General features: G+C 44.9%; 1 protein-coding gene across 1 annotated transcript in view; it reads right to left on the bottom strand.

The window, feature by feature from the left end:
* SEZ6 (seizure related 6 homolog) overlaps positions 1 to 18327 on the bottom strand; it is a 1090094-nt gene that overhangs the window by 35279 nt on the left and 1036488 nt on the right. The window contains exons 13-14 of the mRNA XM_085649158.1: positions 9225 to 9419; positions 3114 to 3152 (exon numbers count right to left, since the gene is read on the bottom strand). Coding sequence (XP_085505284.1) covers positions 3114 to 3152; positions 9225 to 9419 — 234 coding nt within the window. The remainder of the gene's footprint in view (positions 1 to 3113; positions 3153 to 9224; positions 9420 to 18327) is intronic.

Consider the following 18327-nt stretch of genomic DNA (forward strand, 5'->3'; position numbering starts at 1 on the left):
AACGATAAGAGCGCCTTTGATGATGTTGTTCAAAGAGAAACACGTAAGAATTCTCAGGCTGAAATATATGTTTTTAAACATTTGTTTAAATTAATTTTAAAACTGCAATGTAGGGAGGAACTGAACTACTAAGCCCATCACGTTTCACCTGATCTATTAACCACGAGGCGACAACACAACCTTTATCACGGAAGTTGTTGAATTCACATCTACAGAGACCATCACAAAGCCCAACAGAACCTATTCCAGGACTTCAGTCCTGCAGGAGACTCAGTCAGGAAGTACAAAAAAGATCTCCTAGATGTTATCACCCCAGTACAGCTCACATTACACATAACAGCACCCACCCACTTAAAGACAGCACTCTGCACCCCGTTACCTCAGCACTGCCCACTTAGCAGTCAAGACTGCATCATTATTGACGGGAATACCTACCAAACCATCCCATTCAACGACACTTCTCCCGAGCCCACACAAAGAAACAAACCAAACTGAAACAATTACTGCAAATTGATTTAATAACTTTCCCATGGAGGCACTCGAACAGGTTCTGATCTCATTTCAACTGAGAAAAACACCAAGGCACTCATCAGCGCCCTTAACACCACACTGCAGAACTTAACACACGTGTACCCAACCTCATGGACCAAAAAAACAACAAAACCCCCAGCATACGGCGTTACACCAAAATAGCCAACACTAACAAAAGATGCACCTTCAAATAAAAAAAAAACATGGAGCACATCACATTCAACTTAAGACTCACAACACATAATGCAGCTTGACAAACATCCAAATGGAACATGACCAGAGCCACGCCTGTCTCTTATTTGAATGGCTTTCGTGTACAATAAAACATGTTATTACATATTGCCTTTTACAGCCCCTTTGCAACTTCTGATTACTGTAACATTCTTCACTGTAGCCTTAATCTAGAACACTCGGTTTGCCAACTGAGGAAGAACGTAAGGTGGAACTGACAAGCCACTCACAGCAGATATAAGAGGCAGACATTCACCTCCCTAAACCATCTTGCCTTGAGTCCATAACAAGGAAAGAAATGCTGTTCAGTCTGTCAAAACGTCCATTAACCTTTTCCTCCTCAGATACAGATTTAAATTACTATTTCATTAACAAATCAAAACAAAAAGACAACATGGATATCGGGATCAATGCAAGAACAGGCAGAGGCAGGCAAATCAGGAAAGCGGTAACACCAAGTTGTAGAAAACGACCACTCAGACCCAGAAAGAGACCGGTGGGGTGGAAGGTGTGGAAGACTGGTCTCGGGTGATTGGCGGCAGTGGGCATGGACGGGCCTTCCATGGCCCAGACAAGCGGGGTCTCAGTGACTGGGTAGAACACTTTTTGGGCATGTCAGGTAGAGGCAGCAGGGAGAAACAGATACCGTACAACTTTATATGTTTCTATGGTTCCCGCTGCCATGAGTGGTTACCTCACGGTGTGGCGTCATGCGCACGTTTATTAATGGCAATTTCCTGTTTTCCATTTCCTTTGCTCTCCTACTGAAACTTCCCTACCTTGGTTCCCTGTGCTACAACCCTTGGCGTTTGCAGTCCCTGCGCTCAGCGAGGCGCTCTGTGGTTCCCTGATATTTGCCACTCCTGAGACGGGATTCCTGGCATGGCCTGGGAGTTGTCAACAGTCCCTTCTGTTGTGACCAAACTGATACATACAACGTTTTCAGTTTGTGGTTGCTTGTCATACTTTACATTCTGGTTTCATAAGATATTTGATTATCTGTATACAAGTCTATGGAGAAGAATCAAGTAGACATTGCTTTCTTGTTTGATGTGTCCATCACCATCACACCTTGGTTCTTCGGTACTGAGGATAAATGCTGAAAGCCTCCGTAAATGTACGAAGACACCTGAAGGGAGTCGTATGTATGAGAATGATAGATCCAAGCAGAGTCCAGTGTGTCTTTCTCTACCCATGGAAAATTATGACCTGCCAGTAGCACGTTTTGTGGTTTATGTAGGTTCCACAAGGAAGAGGATTGGTGCACTCACATCTGAACGCCTTCCTCACTTTCTTGCTGTTGTGATAATCCTGAGAGCTGATGCCTCAAACATCCACATTGAAAAATCCCTCATAGTGCAACAGTCCTCTGAGACCACCTGTCTGCCACCTCAAAGCAACAGCATTCAAATGAGAGTCTCCTTTCTTCCATGGTCAGAAAGCTCTCTTCGGTGACCTCTCTTCAGTGATGTCGATACTCAAAAGACCCCATGAACACAGGGCGATCTTGATGGGTTTTGTAGTTTATTTGTAAGTAGAGCTGCCGCACCACAGAGCAGCGCTGTTTCTCCACCGCCCAGTCAGCACAATTGACTCCCGCTTCAAACCAACATTCCAAGACTCACATATGAGCCTTCCAACAGTGCCTGGCCAATCACCCGCCACAGAGTACTACACTCTCCCACATCCCTGTCAAAGACACCTCTTTTTTCCTAACTTTCACCTTCCTTTTCTCTCTCGAAAGAGTCAAAACCTGACTCCTCAAGGAACCTCACTGTGACACATGAATACTTTAACAACCACCTCATCCACAAACTCCCATTTCTAGGGAAAAGTCTTCAAAGAGCTCTAGTATCTATCAGCAGCAGCACATCTACCACCACCAAGTGCTTAAGGGCTACCGCAGGGGTTCTGCCCCCCATCAATACTGAATGCGATGCAGCGCGCGCTACGAAATTCGTTTTATTTATTTAATTTAATTATTTATTTAATTTTATTATTTATTTAATTATTTAATTGTTTACTTACCTGCACTATCCATATTCCGGATTTTAGAACCCCCACCCTGCCCCTCCCCCGCCCCGCCTTACCGCCCCACGGAACTCCCTCCACAGGCCGCGGCTGGGTCCTTGATCAGGTGCACCCAAAACCATAATCCAGGACATCCAATATATTGGAGATATCACTAGAGGGAAAACACCACTTGTACAGCAGGACCTAGATACATTCAGATTGTGAGTCCTAAGCGGCAACGCCGCTGCTCAACCAACACTGTTGCAGAAGAACGGTGGGGGGCGTAGACAGAGCACAATAGAAGATGCGAGGTTGGGGCATACGGAAGAAGAACTTACCCTTTTCTTGGTGGCTGCTGTAAAACACGTCATGGGATGCTGAAAAATAATAATGCCATGGAAATATTTAGAAAAGAGCAAGACTTTGAGACCTGGTCCTTTACAAACAAAATGATCTTTCACACATGCTAAAGGTAGACACACACAAACACACCATATGGCTATACGAACACATGACCCTGCAGCATACAAACAATCCTGTTTCAAGCATCATATCCACCTCAGTCCAAGAGTGCATCCTCACACAGTGTGGAAATGAAAGAAAGCATCATTTGATGTTACTCTTGAAGGCTCTATTGCTTTCTAGCTAGTTTTGTACACACATTAGTGCTGTACAACTGGGGACATTTATGAAAGTCAAACTAAAAGGAACAAGTAGATCTTGAAGAGCTTTCTGGACAGGTGAACACTAGGTGCAGCTGAAGATGTGTGGGAAGAAGCTTACTATGCTGGCCACTATACTGATAAACACAATCATTGACACAGAAACCTGCAGTCACATCACAGACATTTCAGACACCCACAGAAACGGAACACCTTCATGGTTGCAAAGAGATGTGCATACAACCCACACAATCACAGTGAGGAACCGCATTTCAATGCAAACCTGTACGTACTGAAAAATTGCCATATTCAAACATGGCACAAATTCATGCACAAATATGTACACACAGACACATCAAAAGAAATATGACATACATTACATAGAGACATATTTAAAAAGACATGACCTGCAGACATCTCGAGAAGAACAGGAGAAACAGCAAACCCTAGGAAGACCGCACCTCCTACAAGAACGCCATGACAGAATACCACCAACGCATCAGATCCACCAAAAGGACCTTCATCTAGAACAAAATCCTGGTCAACTCCAGCAACTCCAAGGAACTCTTCAGCGCCATCCAAGAATTCACCAAACTCCCCAGCGAAACCATGGACATCACCCCCTCCCAGGACCTCTGCAACAAGCTAGGCTCCTACTTCCATCTGAAAATTAAGGGCCTCTACAATAACTTAATCGAACAGACACCCGAATCCAAAACCACTCCCTCCTCCAGCAACGCCAGCCAGCCCACCTTATCCTCCTGGACACCAGTCACCACCGAAGACACTGAATCGACCATGAAAGGCATCCACTCAGAAGCCCCCACGAACCCCTGCCCCCACGCATCTTCCACAGACCCACCGCCGCCATTGCTCCGGAACTACGACACACCATCAATGCCACCTTCGAAACAGGCATCTTTCCCGACGACTGGAAATGCACAGAAGTCAGACCCCTACTCAAGAAGCCATCAGCATATCCCACAACCTCAAGAACTACCGATTCATCTCCCTCCTCCCCTTTGCGGCCAGTCACCTAGAAGACCGTCAATGTCCAACTAACTAAATTCAACAAAGAATAATCCATCCTCAATCACTCCCAATCTGCATTCCGCAGCAACCACAGCACCGAGACCACTCTACTCGCTGCCACAGATGACATCCTGATCCTATTCAACCTCTCCGCAGCCTTCGACACGTCTCCCATCGCACTATCACCACCTGACTCTACGACGCGGCATACAAGGAACTGCCCTCGACTGGCTCCGCTCCTTCCTCACTGGCAGAACCCAAAGAATCAGGCTGCCACCCTTCCTCTCCGAACCCATGGAAATCAACTGCAGAGTACCCCGAAGGATCGTCGCTCGGCCCCAAGGTCTTCAACATCTACATGGCCCCCTCGCCGCCATCACCAGAGAGCACGGACTCAGCATAGTATCCTACGCTGACTACACTCAGCTCATCCTCTCCCTCACCAAGGACCCCATCACCACCAGACTCAACTTCCAGGAAGGAATGAAGGACGTCGCATCCTGGATGAGCAGCTGCCTGAAGCTCAACTCGGAGAAGACAGTGGTCCTTGGACCCTCCCCCTCTGCATGAGACAACACCTGGTGGCCCACCGCCCTCGGCAACCCTCCCACCCCCACAGACCACGCCTGGAACCTTGGCATCCTACTCGACTACTCACTCTCCATGACCCGAAAGGTCAACGCCGTTGCCTCCGCCTGCTTCAACACCCTCTGCATACTCCGAAATACCTTCAAATGGATCCCCCCAAATCAAGGAAGACCATCACCCACGCACTCATAACCAGCAGACTGGACTATAGAAACACCCTCTATGCCGGAATCAACAAGTATCTGCTCCGCAAACTCCAGATCATACAGAACACCGCAGCCTGACTCATCCTCGGAATCCCTCGACACGAACACATCACCCAACACCTGCACAGCCTCCACTGGCTCCACGTTGAGAAGAGAGTAACTTTCAAGAAAATCACCCACGCCTACAAATGCCTCCATAACACCGGACCCCAATATCTCAACGATAGAATCTCCTTCCACGTACCCAAGAGGAACCTCGATCCACCGACCTGATCCTTGACGCCCTTACTAAATGAGATCACGAGTATCAGATCTATTCTAAAAATTACCACGCTCGATCCCTTGGAGACCAAAAACTATCTCCCAATATCCTGCTTCCCACTACCCTCCAAGATCCTGAAGAAAGCTATGAACTCTGAACTGATGGAATATTTGGATCAGAATAACATCCTTGACTCCGCCCAGCATGGTTTTTGATCTCGGCACTCTACTGAATCAGCCTTGATTATGGCGACAGAAGAGATCTGCAAGGTGATGGATGGAGGAAGTAAGGCCGTCCTTATATTGCTTGACATAACCGCAGCTTTCGATACCGTAAACCATGCGGTATTGGTGCAAAGGCTAAAGGCGGCTGGCATTAGGGATAGGGCTCTAGCCTTCCTAACATCATTCTTGGCATCCAGGGAACAACTAATTCACTGGGACGGACTTCAGTCAGGAAAGTTCATTCTCCCATATGGAGTTCCCCAGGGATCGGCCTTGTCCCCTACTATGTTTAATCTGTATGTCGCCCCACTAGCAAGACTAATAAAAAAAACACAGTCTTATGCTCGTGTCATACGCGGATGACACCCAGTTAGTGGTGTCAGTTATGCAAAGCATGGATATGACGGCGGTACGGTTCCGCAATTGCCTTACAGCACTGATGGCATGGATGACCACTAACTTTCTGAAGCTTAATACAGAAAAAAACTGGTTGTAGAGTTCGGTCAGAAACCTTCAGTCTGGAGCCAACTATGGTGGCCCCCTGAAGCCGGAACGTGCCCTACCCCTGTGTTCAAGGCTAGAAATCTAGGCTTCCTGATCGATATAGATCTAATGCTCGCCCCTCAAATAAATCAAGTGTCTTCAGCCTGCTTCTTCGCGCTTAAAGTCTTGTGTAAGATTCTTTCTTTTATTCCTTTTTCACTTAGGAAAACGGTAGTCGGAGCATTAGTTCTGTCGAGAGTTGATTATTGCAACGCTCTATACCTGGGAGCAGGTGCAAGGCAGTTTTCCAAACTCCAGTCACTCCAAAATGCGGCCGCGCGGGTATTGATTGAGCTACCTAAACATCATCCTACGTCTGCTAGCTCCACTGGCTATCAGTTCGACGGCGAGTGGATTTAAGGGCCTCTGCCTAGTGCATAAAGCCCTATATGGTGGAGGTGTGGAGGATATACAACCATTGTTTCCCCGATATATGCTACTACACTGCCTCAAGTCCACTAACACTGGACTGGTACATCTCCCCAAGATAAGAAGAGTTAGGTGGGGAGGGAAGGGTTTCTCATTCCAAGTGGTTAAACTGTGGAACTCCCTTCCCGATGCGACTACAGTCTAGCAGGACTCCTTTTAGAGAAATGATAAAAACCTGGCTCTTCACCAAGCTTTAGATCTGTTAGCTTCTCCTGGATTGCACACATCTCAGCGCCAAGACGTCTTGGCAATAGTGTGCTTTATGAATATTCAGTCAGTCAGTCAGTCAGTCACCCTCGCGCATCCGCAGAGCAAGAACGGGTGGAAGAACCTTCTCCTACATTGTGGCCAAGACCTGGAACTAGCTCCCGATTAACATCAGACGTGCCCTCACCCTGCACATTTTCAGGGGGGCACTCAAGATCTGGTTCTTTGACTGACCGAAGCTGCATGCCTCACCTCCCCCCAGCGTCTTGGACCCTCACAGGTGAGTAGCATGCTTAAAATTGCCTGATTGAGAAACATTAACACATATTGTGCCATACATAAGCAAAAGCATTTACAAACAGAGCACGCAAATACCCTTATATGAACATTAGAGATAATTAATGTATAAACAAAGCACATAGTCAAAACCCTTTTCATGTTAACATACGCGCACAGATGTGCCTGCTCATAAAATAACATGATACGGAAACATTTGTAAATATGCAACACACAATGGATCATAATGATGGCATTCATATGCAAACATGCATGAAGAGAGGCCCACGCAGGTGCCCACTGGTCTCATACAACAACAGCCCACTGATGTTAAATCACCACCAAACCTCCTAAACATATGACCGCAAGGGTCATTCTTTGGTCTGTGATGGAAAATCTGACTTGACATGGGTGGAAATCGAGGCATCAGCTGCCCTACAAATCACAACTAATGGCAGACTGTGCGCTACTCAAATTGCAGTAACAACAACATACGCAACACGTACACAACCATGAATAACGTTGTGTTTGTTATGTAAGATGCAGGTCTGCCACTGGTGTGGCCTCTCAGCGCTTTGTGCAGTCTGGAACGGGCACTGCCAGGCGGCTTCAACACACACACAGAGATGAGGTCTGTGGACAGATGCCTTATAGTGGCATGGCATGTTATGTTAGTGCGTCAGCACTTTATTGGGAACGTTCTACTAAGGGCGTGCGTGAGAAATTCATGTAAATTGTTTTCGCGCAACCACTGTAAACGCCTGCAAAATTACGCGTAATTGTGCGAAACGCAGATCTGGATTTTGGAGTTATATTTTAGTATTAAATGCAGCCTTGGTCTGAAAAAGACATGAAGACGCATTCCGCACTACAAAAATACAGCCACAAACCCAGTAGCTGTGGGAAATAGCCTCTGGCGTTCTGGCCGTGTGCGCACTCCCGCAGTATAATTTTGCAGCAAACACGGCAGGATTATGTATCGCAGCGGAATGGCTTTATTTCAGGAATCTCGGGAAACAAGACTGACATGAAATCACCTGATTTACGCCAGCATCGTCTTAATTTCGCTGGGATGTCCCACTTCGGTTTTAGTTATTCATAAATGATCTTTACACTGCACAGGATAATGCAATGAATGAAGCCAATAATATCAAAGCCCAATATAATGTAAACAAGACTATTTGAAAACGACCTTACAGAACATAATTTCCAGAGCATGACGTCATTGAACATAACTAAACTCAATATAACATCATAACTCAGCATTATGTATACAAAGCATAACACACACGACAATTTAATTTAACTCAGCATAACATAAAATAACTCTTCAAAGTATAATATACAAGACAAAGCTGAACTAAACTCAGCATAGCATACCTCAATATAACTCAACTCAGCACAGCATACCTCAATATAACTCAAATCAGCATAGCATACCTCAATATAACTCAACTCAGCACAGCATACCTCAATATAACTCAACTCAGCACAGCATACCTCAATATAACTCAACTCAGCATAGCATACCTCAATATAACTCAACTCAGCATAGCATACCTCAATATAACTCAACTCAGCACAGCATACCTCAATATAACTCAAATCAGCATAGCATACCTCAATATAACTCAACTCAGCATAGCATACCTCAATATAACTCAACTCAGCATAGCATACCTCAATATAACACAACTCAGCATAGCATACCTCAATATAACTCAACTCAGCTTACTATGGCAGAACAAATATGACTGAAGTGAACTAACAGTACTAAAAATAACATAACTCAACGTAACATACAAAGCATATTGTTCACAATAGAACACAACAGAAGTCAACAGAACGTATGTGCAAAATACACAGCATGACATAAGCGAACATAACATAAATCAGCAACACGTACTCAACATAATACAATCAAATGAGTGTAGCAAACATTCACAAGGTTATACTAACAACAAACAGAAATGTTACATACACACGAACAACTCCAGGCATTTTTGCAAGCAGCAATCACCTTTGCAGCCTGGCGGAGAGCTGCTCCACACGGAGGGGTGGCCGGGGACACATTTAATGCCACTTTGCCCACTCAGGGCAAAGCCTGCGGGACAGGAGAACTGCACGGACTCCCCGGGCTGGTACAGTCGCTTCTCGGGGGTGAGGATTGCATTCTGGGGCAGGCCTGGGTGATGGCATGGCTCGTACATCTCGGCTGCAAGTGGGGCACAAGGGAGAAGCCAAGAATTAGGGCATCATTATCAGAAATACACCCACCCTTACACTGTTGTATTGCACTGTGGAAGGTACACAAGGCTATCTCAGAGGATTATATCTCCATTCCAACCCAATTCCAAGCACTGTTAATAAATTGCCCACTCCTGAGTACACTTATCACCTTCTAACGCACCAGGGACATCTGCATGAACGCTGAATAGAAGTACCACCACCCAACACACCAGGCACACATTCTGCAAGGGACATCAAGGCACCCACCACCACCGAAGCACCAAGGACACCTTAGAAGAGGTCCATCAAGCCAAGAACCACCACCTGACACACCAGGAACACATTCTACAGAGACATCAAGGCATCTAACACAATTCAACACTCCAGGGACACCTTCTACAAGGGCCATTGGTGCACAATCCAACACACCAAGGACACAGCCTACAATGGCTGTTGATGCATGCACCACCACCCAACACACCAGTGACACCTTCTAAAGGGACCATTGATGCACAATCCAACACACCAAGGGTACAGCCTACAATTACTGTTGATGCATGCACCACTACCCAACACACCAGAGGCACCTTCTAAAAGGACCATTGATGTACAATCCAACACACCTAGTGCACAGCCTACAATGGCTGTTGATGCATGCACCACAACCCAACACACCAGAGGCACCTTCTAAAAGGACAATTGACGCACAATCCAACACACCAAGGACACAGCCTACAATTACTGTTGATGCGTGCACCACTACCCAACACAAAAGATGCACCTTCTAAAAGGACAATTGATGCACAATCCAACACACCAAGGAAACAGCCTACAATTAGTGTTGATGCATGCACCACCACCCAACACACCAGAGGCACCTTCTAAAAAAGAATTATTCATGCATCTACTACACTCTAAAACCTAGGTGACACCTTCTACATGGAACGTTCATGCACGTACCGCACATCGCACAGCTTCCTACTGCACCTAAATACATCTGCCACCATCTGACACACCAGTGACACCTTCTGTAAGGGGCATCACTACACATACCATATTCTGAAGGTTTGGGACACCTGAAAGGGAGGTTTGTGCACATATCAGGATCAGGAAACATCTATGTAGCATCTCAATAGACCTACCACCACCAGACACATCAAGGACATGTTCCACGAGTGTCATTAATGCACCCATCATGACCCAACATACCAAGGATACCATCTATAAAGGCCTCATTTTGTTCTCCTCTGTCCTTCACTACTATTGCTGCTGCTAGCATTAATACTGCTGTAATAACATAACTATTATCATTATCTCTATTACTACTGTTACTAAAATTACTATTAATTCTAATATTACAGCTACTACTATTATTACTGCTACTTCTGCCATTACTGCAACTACACATGTTACTACGGCCACTATTACTACTGCTACTACTATTTCTATTTTTACTACTATTACTATTTTTAATAATATTGCTAATAGCACTGTATACCAGGATAGTTGGACGATGCTAGCCATCCAATAGACTGTCGACTACAGGGTGTAGAGCAGGGTGGTGAAAAAGAAGGGCGAAGCCAGTCTAGAATTCAAAATACTTGAACTGTCACCTACGTAGGCCCAGAGACGGGGGGTTGTCATGTAGGCGAAGGGTCTTTCAAGCTTTAGTAGCCAGGTCTGAGAACCGGTGACCACCTTTAGACACGAGTTTGGAGGGGTGGGCGGACTGTAGATTTTGACTGGATGTCCTGAGACTCGAAGAAGGTACACTAGGTGGAACACCACTGACTAGATGCATTGGAGCTTGATATGTGAGCATTTGAAGGCTAGATAGAAACTTCAAATGGAATACTGTTTTTAGTGGGGGACAATTAACTGACTAACTAGCCTGGACATACTGTCCCATCATTTTAACCTGCATATATTGGGTGAATGTAGCACATTATACCAGCAGCAGTCTGTAAATAGGAATGCTGGAATTGAGAGCCGTGCTGTAGAAAAGGACCTTATGAATTTTGTATAAGATGGGTGCGCTGCTGACGACCATGCTACTTCCCCACCATGAATGTTTGCATACTATGATAGTAAAACAGTATACCGACTTTAAACTTTTCCACCATAATGTGGCAAGGAACAGCGCATGTGGTGGATCACACTGATATCAGAGTAGAATCCTGAGAGTCTCTACAAGTAGGAGAAGTTCAACTGAGAAAAAAGGACTAGTTATCACATGCTGAAAGTAGTGAACAAAAGATTTAAAAATAGCTTTGGGATGGGGGGTGGGCAATTTGAGACAGCAGACGATTGGTCGAGCTGATCTACTTGGATCTTGCATTTTTCAGTGTCAAAAGCTAGAGAAAGGTCAAGGACAACTAAAATTAAAAACTCCCTTTCTTCGCCAACCCAATGTACGATGTTTTTTCAGAAGCCTAGCAAAAGAGCTTCTCCTAAGCCTGGCTGACTCCCTGATTGCCTGTGTGAAACTCTATTGTTCTGGCCTAGGAAAGTTTGTAGGGGGCCCTCATGAGCTTTTTCCATTACTTTGGGCTAGTGGCGTAACAAAACTTGAGGGGGCCCCCCTGCAAAGTACATGGAGGGGGCCCCCTCCAACCACACTCAGGAGCTCTCAGGCCCGGGCAATGGGCTGAGGAGGCCCCCTGGAGCTCGGAGGCCCCCCCACACCATGGGGGCTACTTGGGCCTTTGTTGCGCCACTGCTTCCCTTCACAGTCACAATTAATGATATCATGAAACTTTAGAAATACTACCTGTAAATTTTAAGCTCAATGAAACACAGCTTTAGTTTATATAAACCACCCACTTACAAAGCTAATGAGAAGACACCGGGGGTCTGTATCTTATAGTGGAGAGGTTCATTGATCACAATCCCTTCTATGCTCTGTTCGCTCATTACTTTCAGTTGCTATTATTCAAGGCCACTGGAAATATGCAGCAGGGATAGATCAAATTATGTGGCAGGGTTGACTATATTATGCTGCAAGAAAAGGCAAAGTATGCTGTATAATGCGACACAATGTTGGGATAGCATTGCCTCATTATTTTTTTATTTTTACTCACGTTATGAATGTTTGGGCAAATGTTTCATCCCATTAATACAAGTTTTGCACCCAAACACATAAATAAGCAACTGAAACGTGTCCTGCCAACTTTTGTGAAGTGCTTTCTACTGCACAGCAACACATTTGTGAGTGTTTAGAAACTTGATCCGTTTGAGCTAGAAACAAGTTTTGTTAAAATTTGCAATTTATGCAGCCGGTGACAGATTCTGTGGCAAATGCGGCATAATTAAGTAGAAAAGTTGCAACTGCAGAAGCCATAATGCCAGTGGCCTTGCTAATATTCAAGTCCACTGCACAGCTGACTAGCATTTGCACTCTGCATCCCCACTGTGGTACATCCCTGAATTACAGTTGTACATCTGGCCAAAACCACCAACGCTGTTTCTGATCTTTCCATGGTCTGCTATAATTAGGAAAAGCTTTAATGAAAACACGTCCCCGTTATGAAACCCCAACGCCTCCTGTAAACACTTTTCTGCCCAAAGGGTCTGATTCTTTCTGTTGATAAAATAAATAAATAAAAACACTTCGCCTCACTATCACCACCTTTAAAAAACAAGCATTTACAATGCAATGGTCTCGGCATTGGTAAAATTAGAGCTATTGGCATTGCTCATGACATTATTTTTGTTTATGTTTTTGTTTTTAAAACATTTAAAGAAACGGCATTGTCATGAGCAATGGCAATAGCTCCAACTTTAACAATGCCGAGACCGTTGCATTGTAAATGCTTGGTTTTTCACTTGGAGCCCAACAATAAAGCTTCAGCAGTAACAATATACAAAACTGTTTGTGCACAGTAACTGATAACTGCCAGAATACGCAGAGAAGAGTCCTCAGAGCCTGTTCTATGGAATGCTAGTCTAAGCGAAGTAAGAAAGCTTGGAACAATGGCATTAACTATGAGCACCATCAGAAGAAAGTTGAAATCCGGACTGCCAATTAATCTATTTCCATCCACTGCTATCAACCTTGTCTATAACTACATCTTCACTACTACCCAATTAGCCTATTATTTACATGTGAAATATCCTTAACCCAACACCATGCCATTGCCTCACTACAGATTTTACCTCAATAGTTAGCCGTAATCTTTAACCTAGCTACTAACTCTACAATAACTTTACTGTAACCTTGCCATAATCCCCACCCTAACCCCATCACCAGCCCCAAACTGAAACAAGTTTATGGAGCCTAATGCAATGGCACGAGGAAACAATAAGTGGCGAAGTGAAAAGAAGGTAATGGTATAGCAAGGTAAAGTCTACGAAATTAGGGCAGGACAGCTCAGTTTCAAACATGGGCAGTTACAACATTATTTTGCCAGCTCAGAAAACGATGTGTAATTTCCAGTCCCTGTTCCAGTGGCCTGCTACTGTGCCCTAACCTCCTGAAACTGCCAAGGGACAGCTCTTTCCAGCAGGTTTGTCCTTTGTGTGTGTTATGCACACTCCACAGAGAAAGATTTGAGGGTTAACATGGTGCACTAGGAATGCCAGAACCTGGAGGCAACGGGAAAGTTTTTCTCCGGAGTGGAGAACCGGGGGTGATGCTGTTATACCGGAAGGCGAAAACACAACTGATGAGAAGTACGTGAAAAAGAAGTTGAGCAGAAACCGTAATCACACCGACAAGCACAAAGTGAGGCAGACTTACTGGGGAAGCTCCCTCACAACCTGGACGCCTGCCCGAGTCCGGTACGACAGTACTACCTCCCAAATAGAAAGAGAAGAAAGACCAACCATAACAAAACAACACACTTCGCTTGAGACAGGATTGCGCGTTCCGCCTTCCTTCCGAGTGCACACCGCCGTGTCAAGAGCTCTTCCATGCTGCGCCCCGAGATTGCAGACTGCTAAGCACTCGAAATTAGGCGAGCCAATTCAGTTAATGTCAAGTGAAATCTCGAGATATTTCTTTTCATCTAAGCTTTTAATTGAAATATTTCCCGAGCGCTGTGCCACGCGTGATGGTTTCCGACAGCGGTCTGCTCGGCCTGCTACCCTCGCTTCGATACGCGAAAAATGTCATTATTATTTTTGGCAACGCTAATAACCTGGTAATGATCTTCGGTTCACCTCCGACCTGCCCGTTAAACCTACACAGCGGCCAGCAGAAAGAGGCATTTGTTCCTGGACTCTGTTGCGCACTTTCGGTTGGGGTGTCCTGCACGACCCTTTTGTCCGAGTCAGTGTTCTTTCTAAATGTCCCGGAAGTACAACAGGCATATCGTAGAATAGACTGCTGGGTCAGTACTTAACCAGTGCTGTCTGAGCTTGCCGAATTTAAAGTTTCACTCTTACCTAGTAACGAAGTCGGATTCCAGGCACGAGTTCTAAACAGAGCAGCAGCCGGACGCAGGGGGAACGGACGATCACACCACCGCCTTTCTCCGAGGCACAGCAGAAATGCCTCGGAGAAAGGGAGCGTCCTTTTCGGATTCGGGGGCGTGTTTTGCTGTTGTCTCCTCCCTGAGACTTTTCGCAAAAAACACGCCCCCCGATCCGAAAAGGACGGGGCATGATTGGAGTGACGGGACCTCTTCTCCAATGGCTGGCCAGCATTTGCTAGGCCAGCCAATGGAGAACAGGGGAGAAGAGGGGCGGGTTCAAGCCCCTCTTCTCCCAAGTCATTATCTCTCGCGAGCGAGACTGCGCAAGCGCAGCCATCGCTAGCCGAGACCTAAAAAAGTAAATCTTAGCTCACAGAGAGGAGATTTTCTGCCATCCATGTGGGTCAAGATCTGGTACTGGGTGTTACTATTATGTCATACTAAAGTCTTCTTTAGCCAGTGGCATGCTGCGGGTATTGTGGTGCCATCCTAATAGTCCTCCTTCTTTTGTAAAAAAATAATCAAAAGAGGTGAGATTTGTGGGCAGCCTGAAATAGTGAAACTTTAAAAAAAAGTCGTCGGTTTGTCATAGAGGTCGGAGTTTTCATGAGGTTGTACATTCCCATTTTGTTAACGACCCTGAATTCTGTGGAAGGTAAGTAATTGCTTGCCCTATTTACAATTTCTGACCACATGGGACTGTTCTGTCTCATCTAGAGAAGCTTATACCTATCTCCCCTAAATGCAGCCATTAACTAACACCTATGCCATCTGTTTTCATAAATGACCCCATGGGTGGTCACCATTCTAACCCCAAGCCACCTAGCAGCTGTTATAAGCCATTGAGTTCAGAGTCCTCACACACACAAACCCATGCCCACAGTCTAATAATGTCACAATGCAGTCTCCCTTTCTATGGCAGGAACTGTCCTAACAATAGAAGGGTTGCTGTCTTTAATCCCTTAACCCGCATCCTTCTTGAAACGGAATCCTCAGGTCCTGGGCTACACTCAGATTTTACTAAATGCCAAACTTTACCCCGCGCTGCCGTGATATATATCATAAACAGCTACAAATAAACAGCCACTAGAATTTGGCAAAGTAAAGACAAGCTTTAAAACCTTTCGGAGGCAGAATGGGTCAAACAATGCGGCTGCAAATCAGTCAACTGGGATTGCAAGCAACAAGAGTGGTAGCAATTGCTGTCACAGCCTTCTTTTCTTGTACTACCAACACTTTTCTCCTCTTCAAGTCTTGAAATAAATTTAAATAAGATTCCAGGAAGTGGGTATAGAGAAACATTTGTGTTTTTTCTAATTCCTAGCTAGGTGCTCTCCTTTAAGATATTATTAAAAAATAAAATATATCGTTTTGCTATTGGGTGTGGACGGGGTATGTTAGGTGTTTATCCCTTTCTACATAAGTTTAAAATAAGCTTAGCCTACTGTAGAGTGTGGATGTAGACTCTTTACATAGACTGGCTTTTCAGTCCCAACATGCAAAGCACTGTGACTGTTGTCGAAAAATCCAGGACTGTATTACCGTACTTCTGATGACATGAGGCCAGTTGGTAATTCAGGCTCAGCAAGCACTGAAGCCCGACTGGGACATGTAGCTCCTCTCAAAACAGTATGCAGAATATGTTCTGCTGGCCAGTTAATCAGCACCCTTCTCTTTAAAACAGCCTCTCCTCTTTCACAGTTTCATGTTGACATTTCTTGTGGGCAAGGAGTTAAAAGTGACTAAGAGTTGGATGGATCGGAGGAGAGGGGCAGAAGCGAGAGTTAAACACCTCAGCTGTTAAGACTTGTCACCCCGGTCAGATAACTTGGATTCCCTCCTTGGGTTTCTAATATCTTCAAAGGCGTCCCACAGGCAGCTGTGCACCATTAAGCCTCTGAGGCCCAGCCGTGGCCCAGGCGTGCGTTCGCACCATTTAATTTATTAAGAGGCCGGGCGTGCGCACCATTTAATTCATAATGAAGATGCTTGCTGAGTTAAGGGACCCCTGGAGCGCGGTGGCTGCGGGGGCATGTGTTACGTCCGCGCTTTGGGCAAGATTAGAGAGCATTTGGTGCTGTTTACCTATGTGGGGTTATTTATATTGTACAAACCATGCTTGGAGGCAATGGAGCGTTGCATTATGGGTGACAGCCCATGGGTACAAGTGAGATTGTCTTCAAGAGACAGGCAACTTTAGTTTGCCATGTTTGGGGGCAGTGCTAATGGTCTATGATTTCCAAAGCTTGGCAGTGGAGGAATACAGGGAAGAATGCCATAATTGTGGGTCAGCTCTGAATAAAAGGTTTGTTGATGAAAGCATAAACTAAGTAGGCAAAGATTTGTAGTCTTTTAGTAATCAATCTAGGCTGCAGTAGGTTTGAGTTTCACAAATTTTTGTTACAACTGCACCAATAGCCATATGAAGCATTGCCCTCACATCAATATATATTAGAGAATAATCAAATTAAAGTCAGATTACTTACGGTAATCCTTATTACTCTCAGTCCTGCTAGTCATTGTCACAGTCATTACTTGTAAGTAATCAGGTCATTACCTCTTCCCTTATCCCAGTCATTATACCTTGAGGTATATCCAATCATATGCCTTTGATCCCAAAAAAACACTGTATCATGTTTTCATACACCAATAATCTTTAATGCACACTATCATGAAAAATGGGAAATACATTATTTAAAAACTGACGTGAGAACCACTGCAGCAAAATTTAAACCATAGTCAAGCACACAGTTAAATTTGTAATGTGTGACAAAAGTTGAATCCGAGGACCATGTAGCGGCCCTACAAATCTTTTGAATAGAAGACCCCTGGAACTGAGCCCAAGAGGAAGCCATGCCTTAGGTGGATTTTCCTTGAACTGATCTACCCTCAGAGGAACCCTGATCCAACGGCAACACAGTGGGCTTCAGCCATCTGCTCAGAGGTGTATTTGTCACTTTCTTTCTTCATCCTGCTTGATCAAAAGTCACAAGCAGGTGGTCTGACTTCCAGAAAGGTTGCGAAATGTTGACCTGTTGAGATGAATAGAAAGAGCTCTCTTGATATCCAAAGAGAGTAAAGAAAGTTCCTCCTGAGTACAATGAGCGGGAATGCAGGAAGAACCACCTTCTGTGGCCTGTGAAATGCAGAATTATCCTTGGGTGGAAAAGAAGGGTCTAGTCTCAAAATCACCCTATCTTCGTAAAACCGTAAGAAGGGGGAATGACAAAAAAGAGCCAACAGTTTCCAGATTTTACGAGCAGAGGTGATAACAACCAAAAATACCTCTTTGTTAGAGAGAAATTTCAAGTTTACCTCTTCCAAAGGCTCAAAAGGAGGAAAATGAAGAAATGTAAGAACTGCAGGAAGATCCCAATAGGGCGAATGAGTATATCAAGGGAGGCCCTGATATAGAAAAATGTCTGAAAACTTTGCTGGTTAATATATTCATCTCCCTCTGAGGTTTGGAAAATTCTCAAA

This window comes from Triturus cristatus, chromosome 3_2 (assembly GCF_964204655.1).
Source record: "Triturus cristatus chromosome 3_2, aTriCri1.1, whole genome shotgun sequence".
Classification (NCBI taxonomy): Eukaryota; Metazoa; Chordata; class Amphibia; order Caudata; family Salamandridae; genus Triturus; species Triturus cristatus.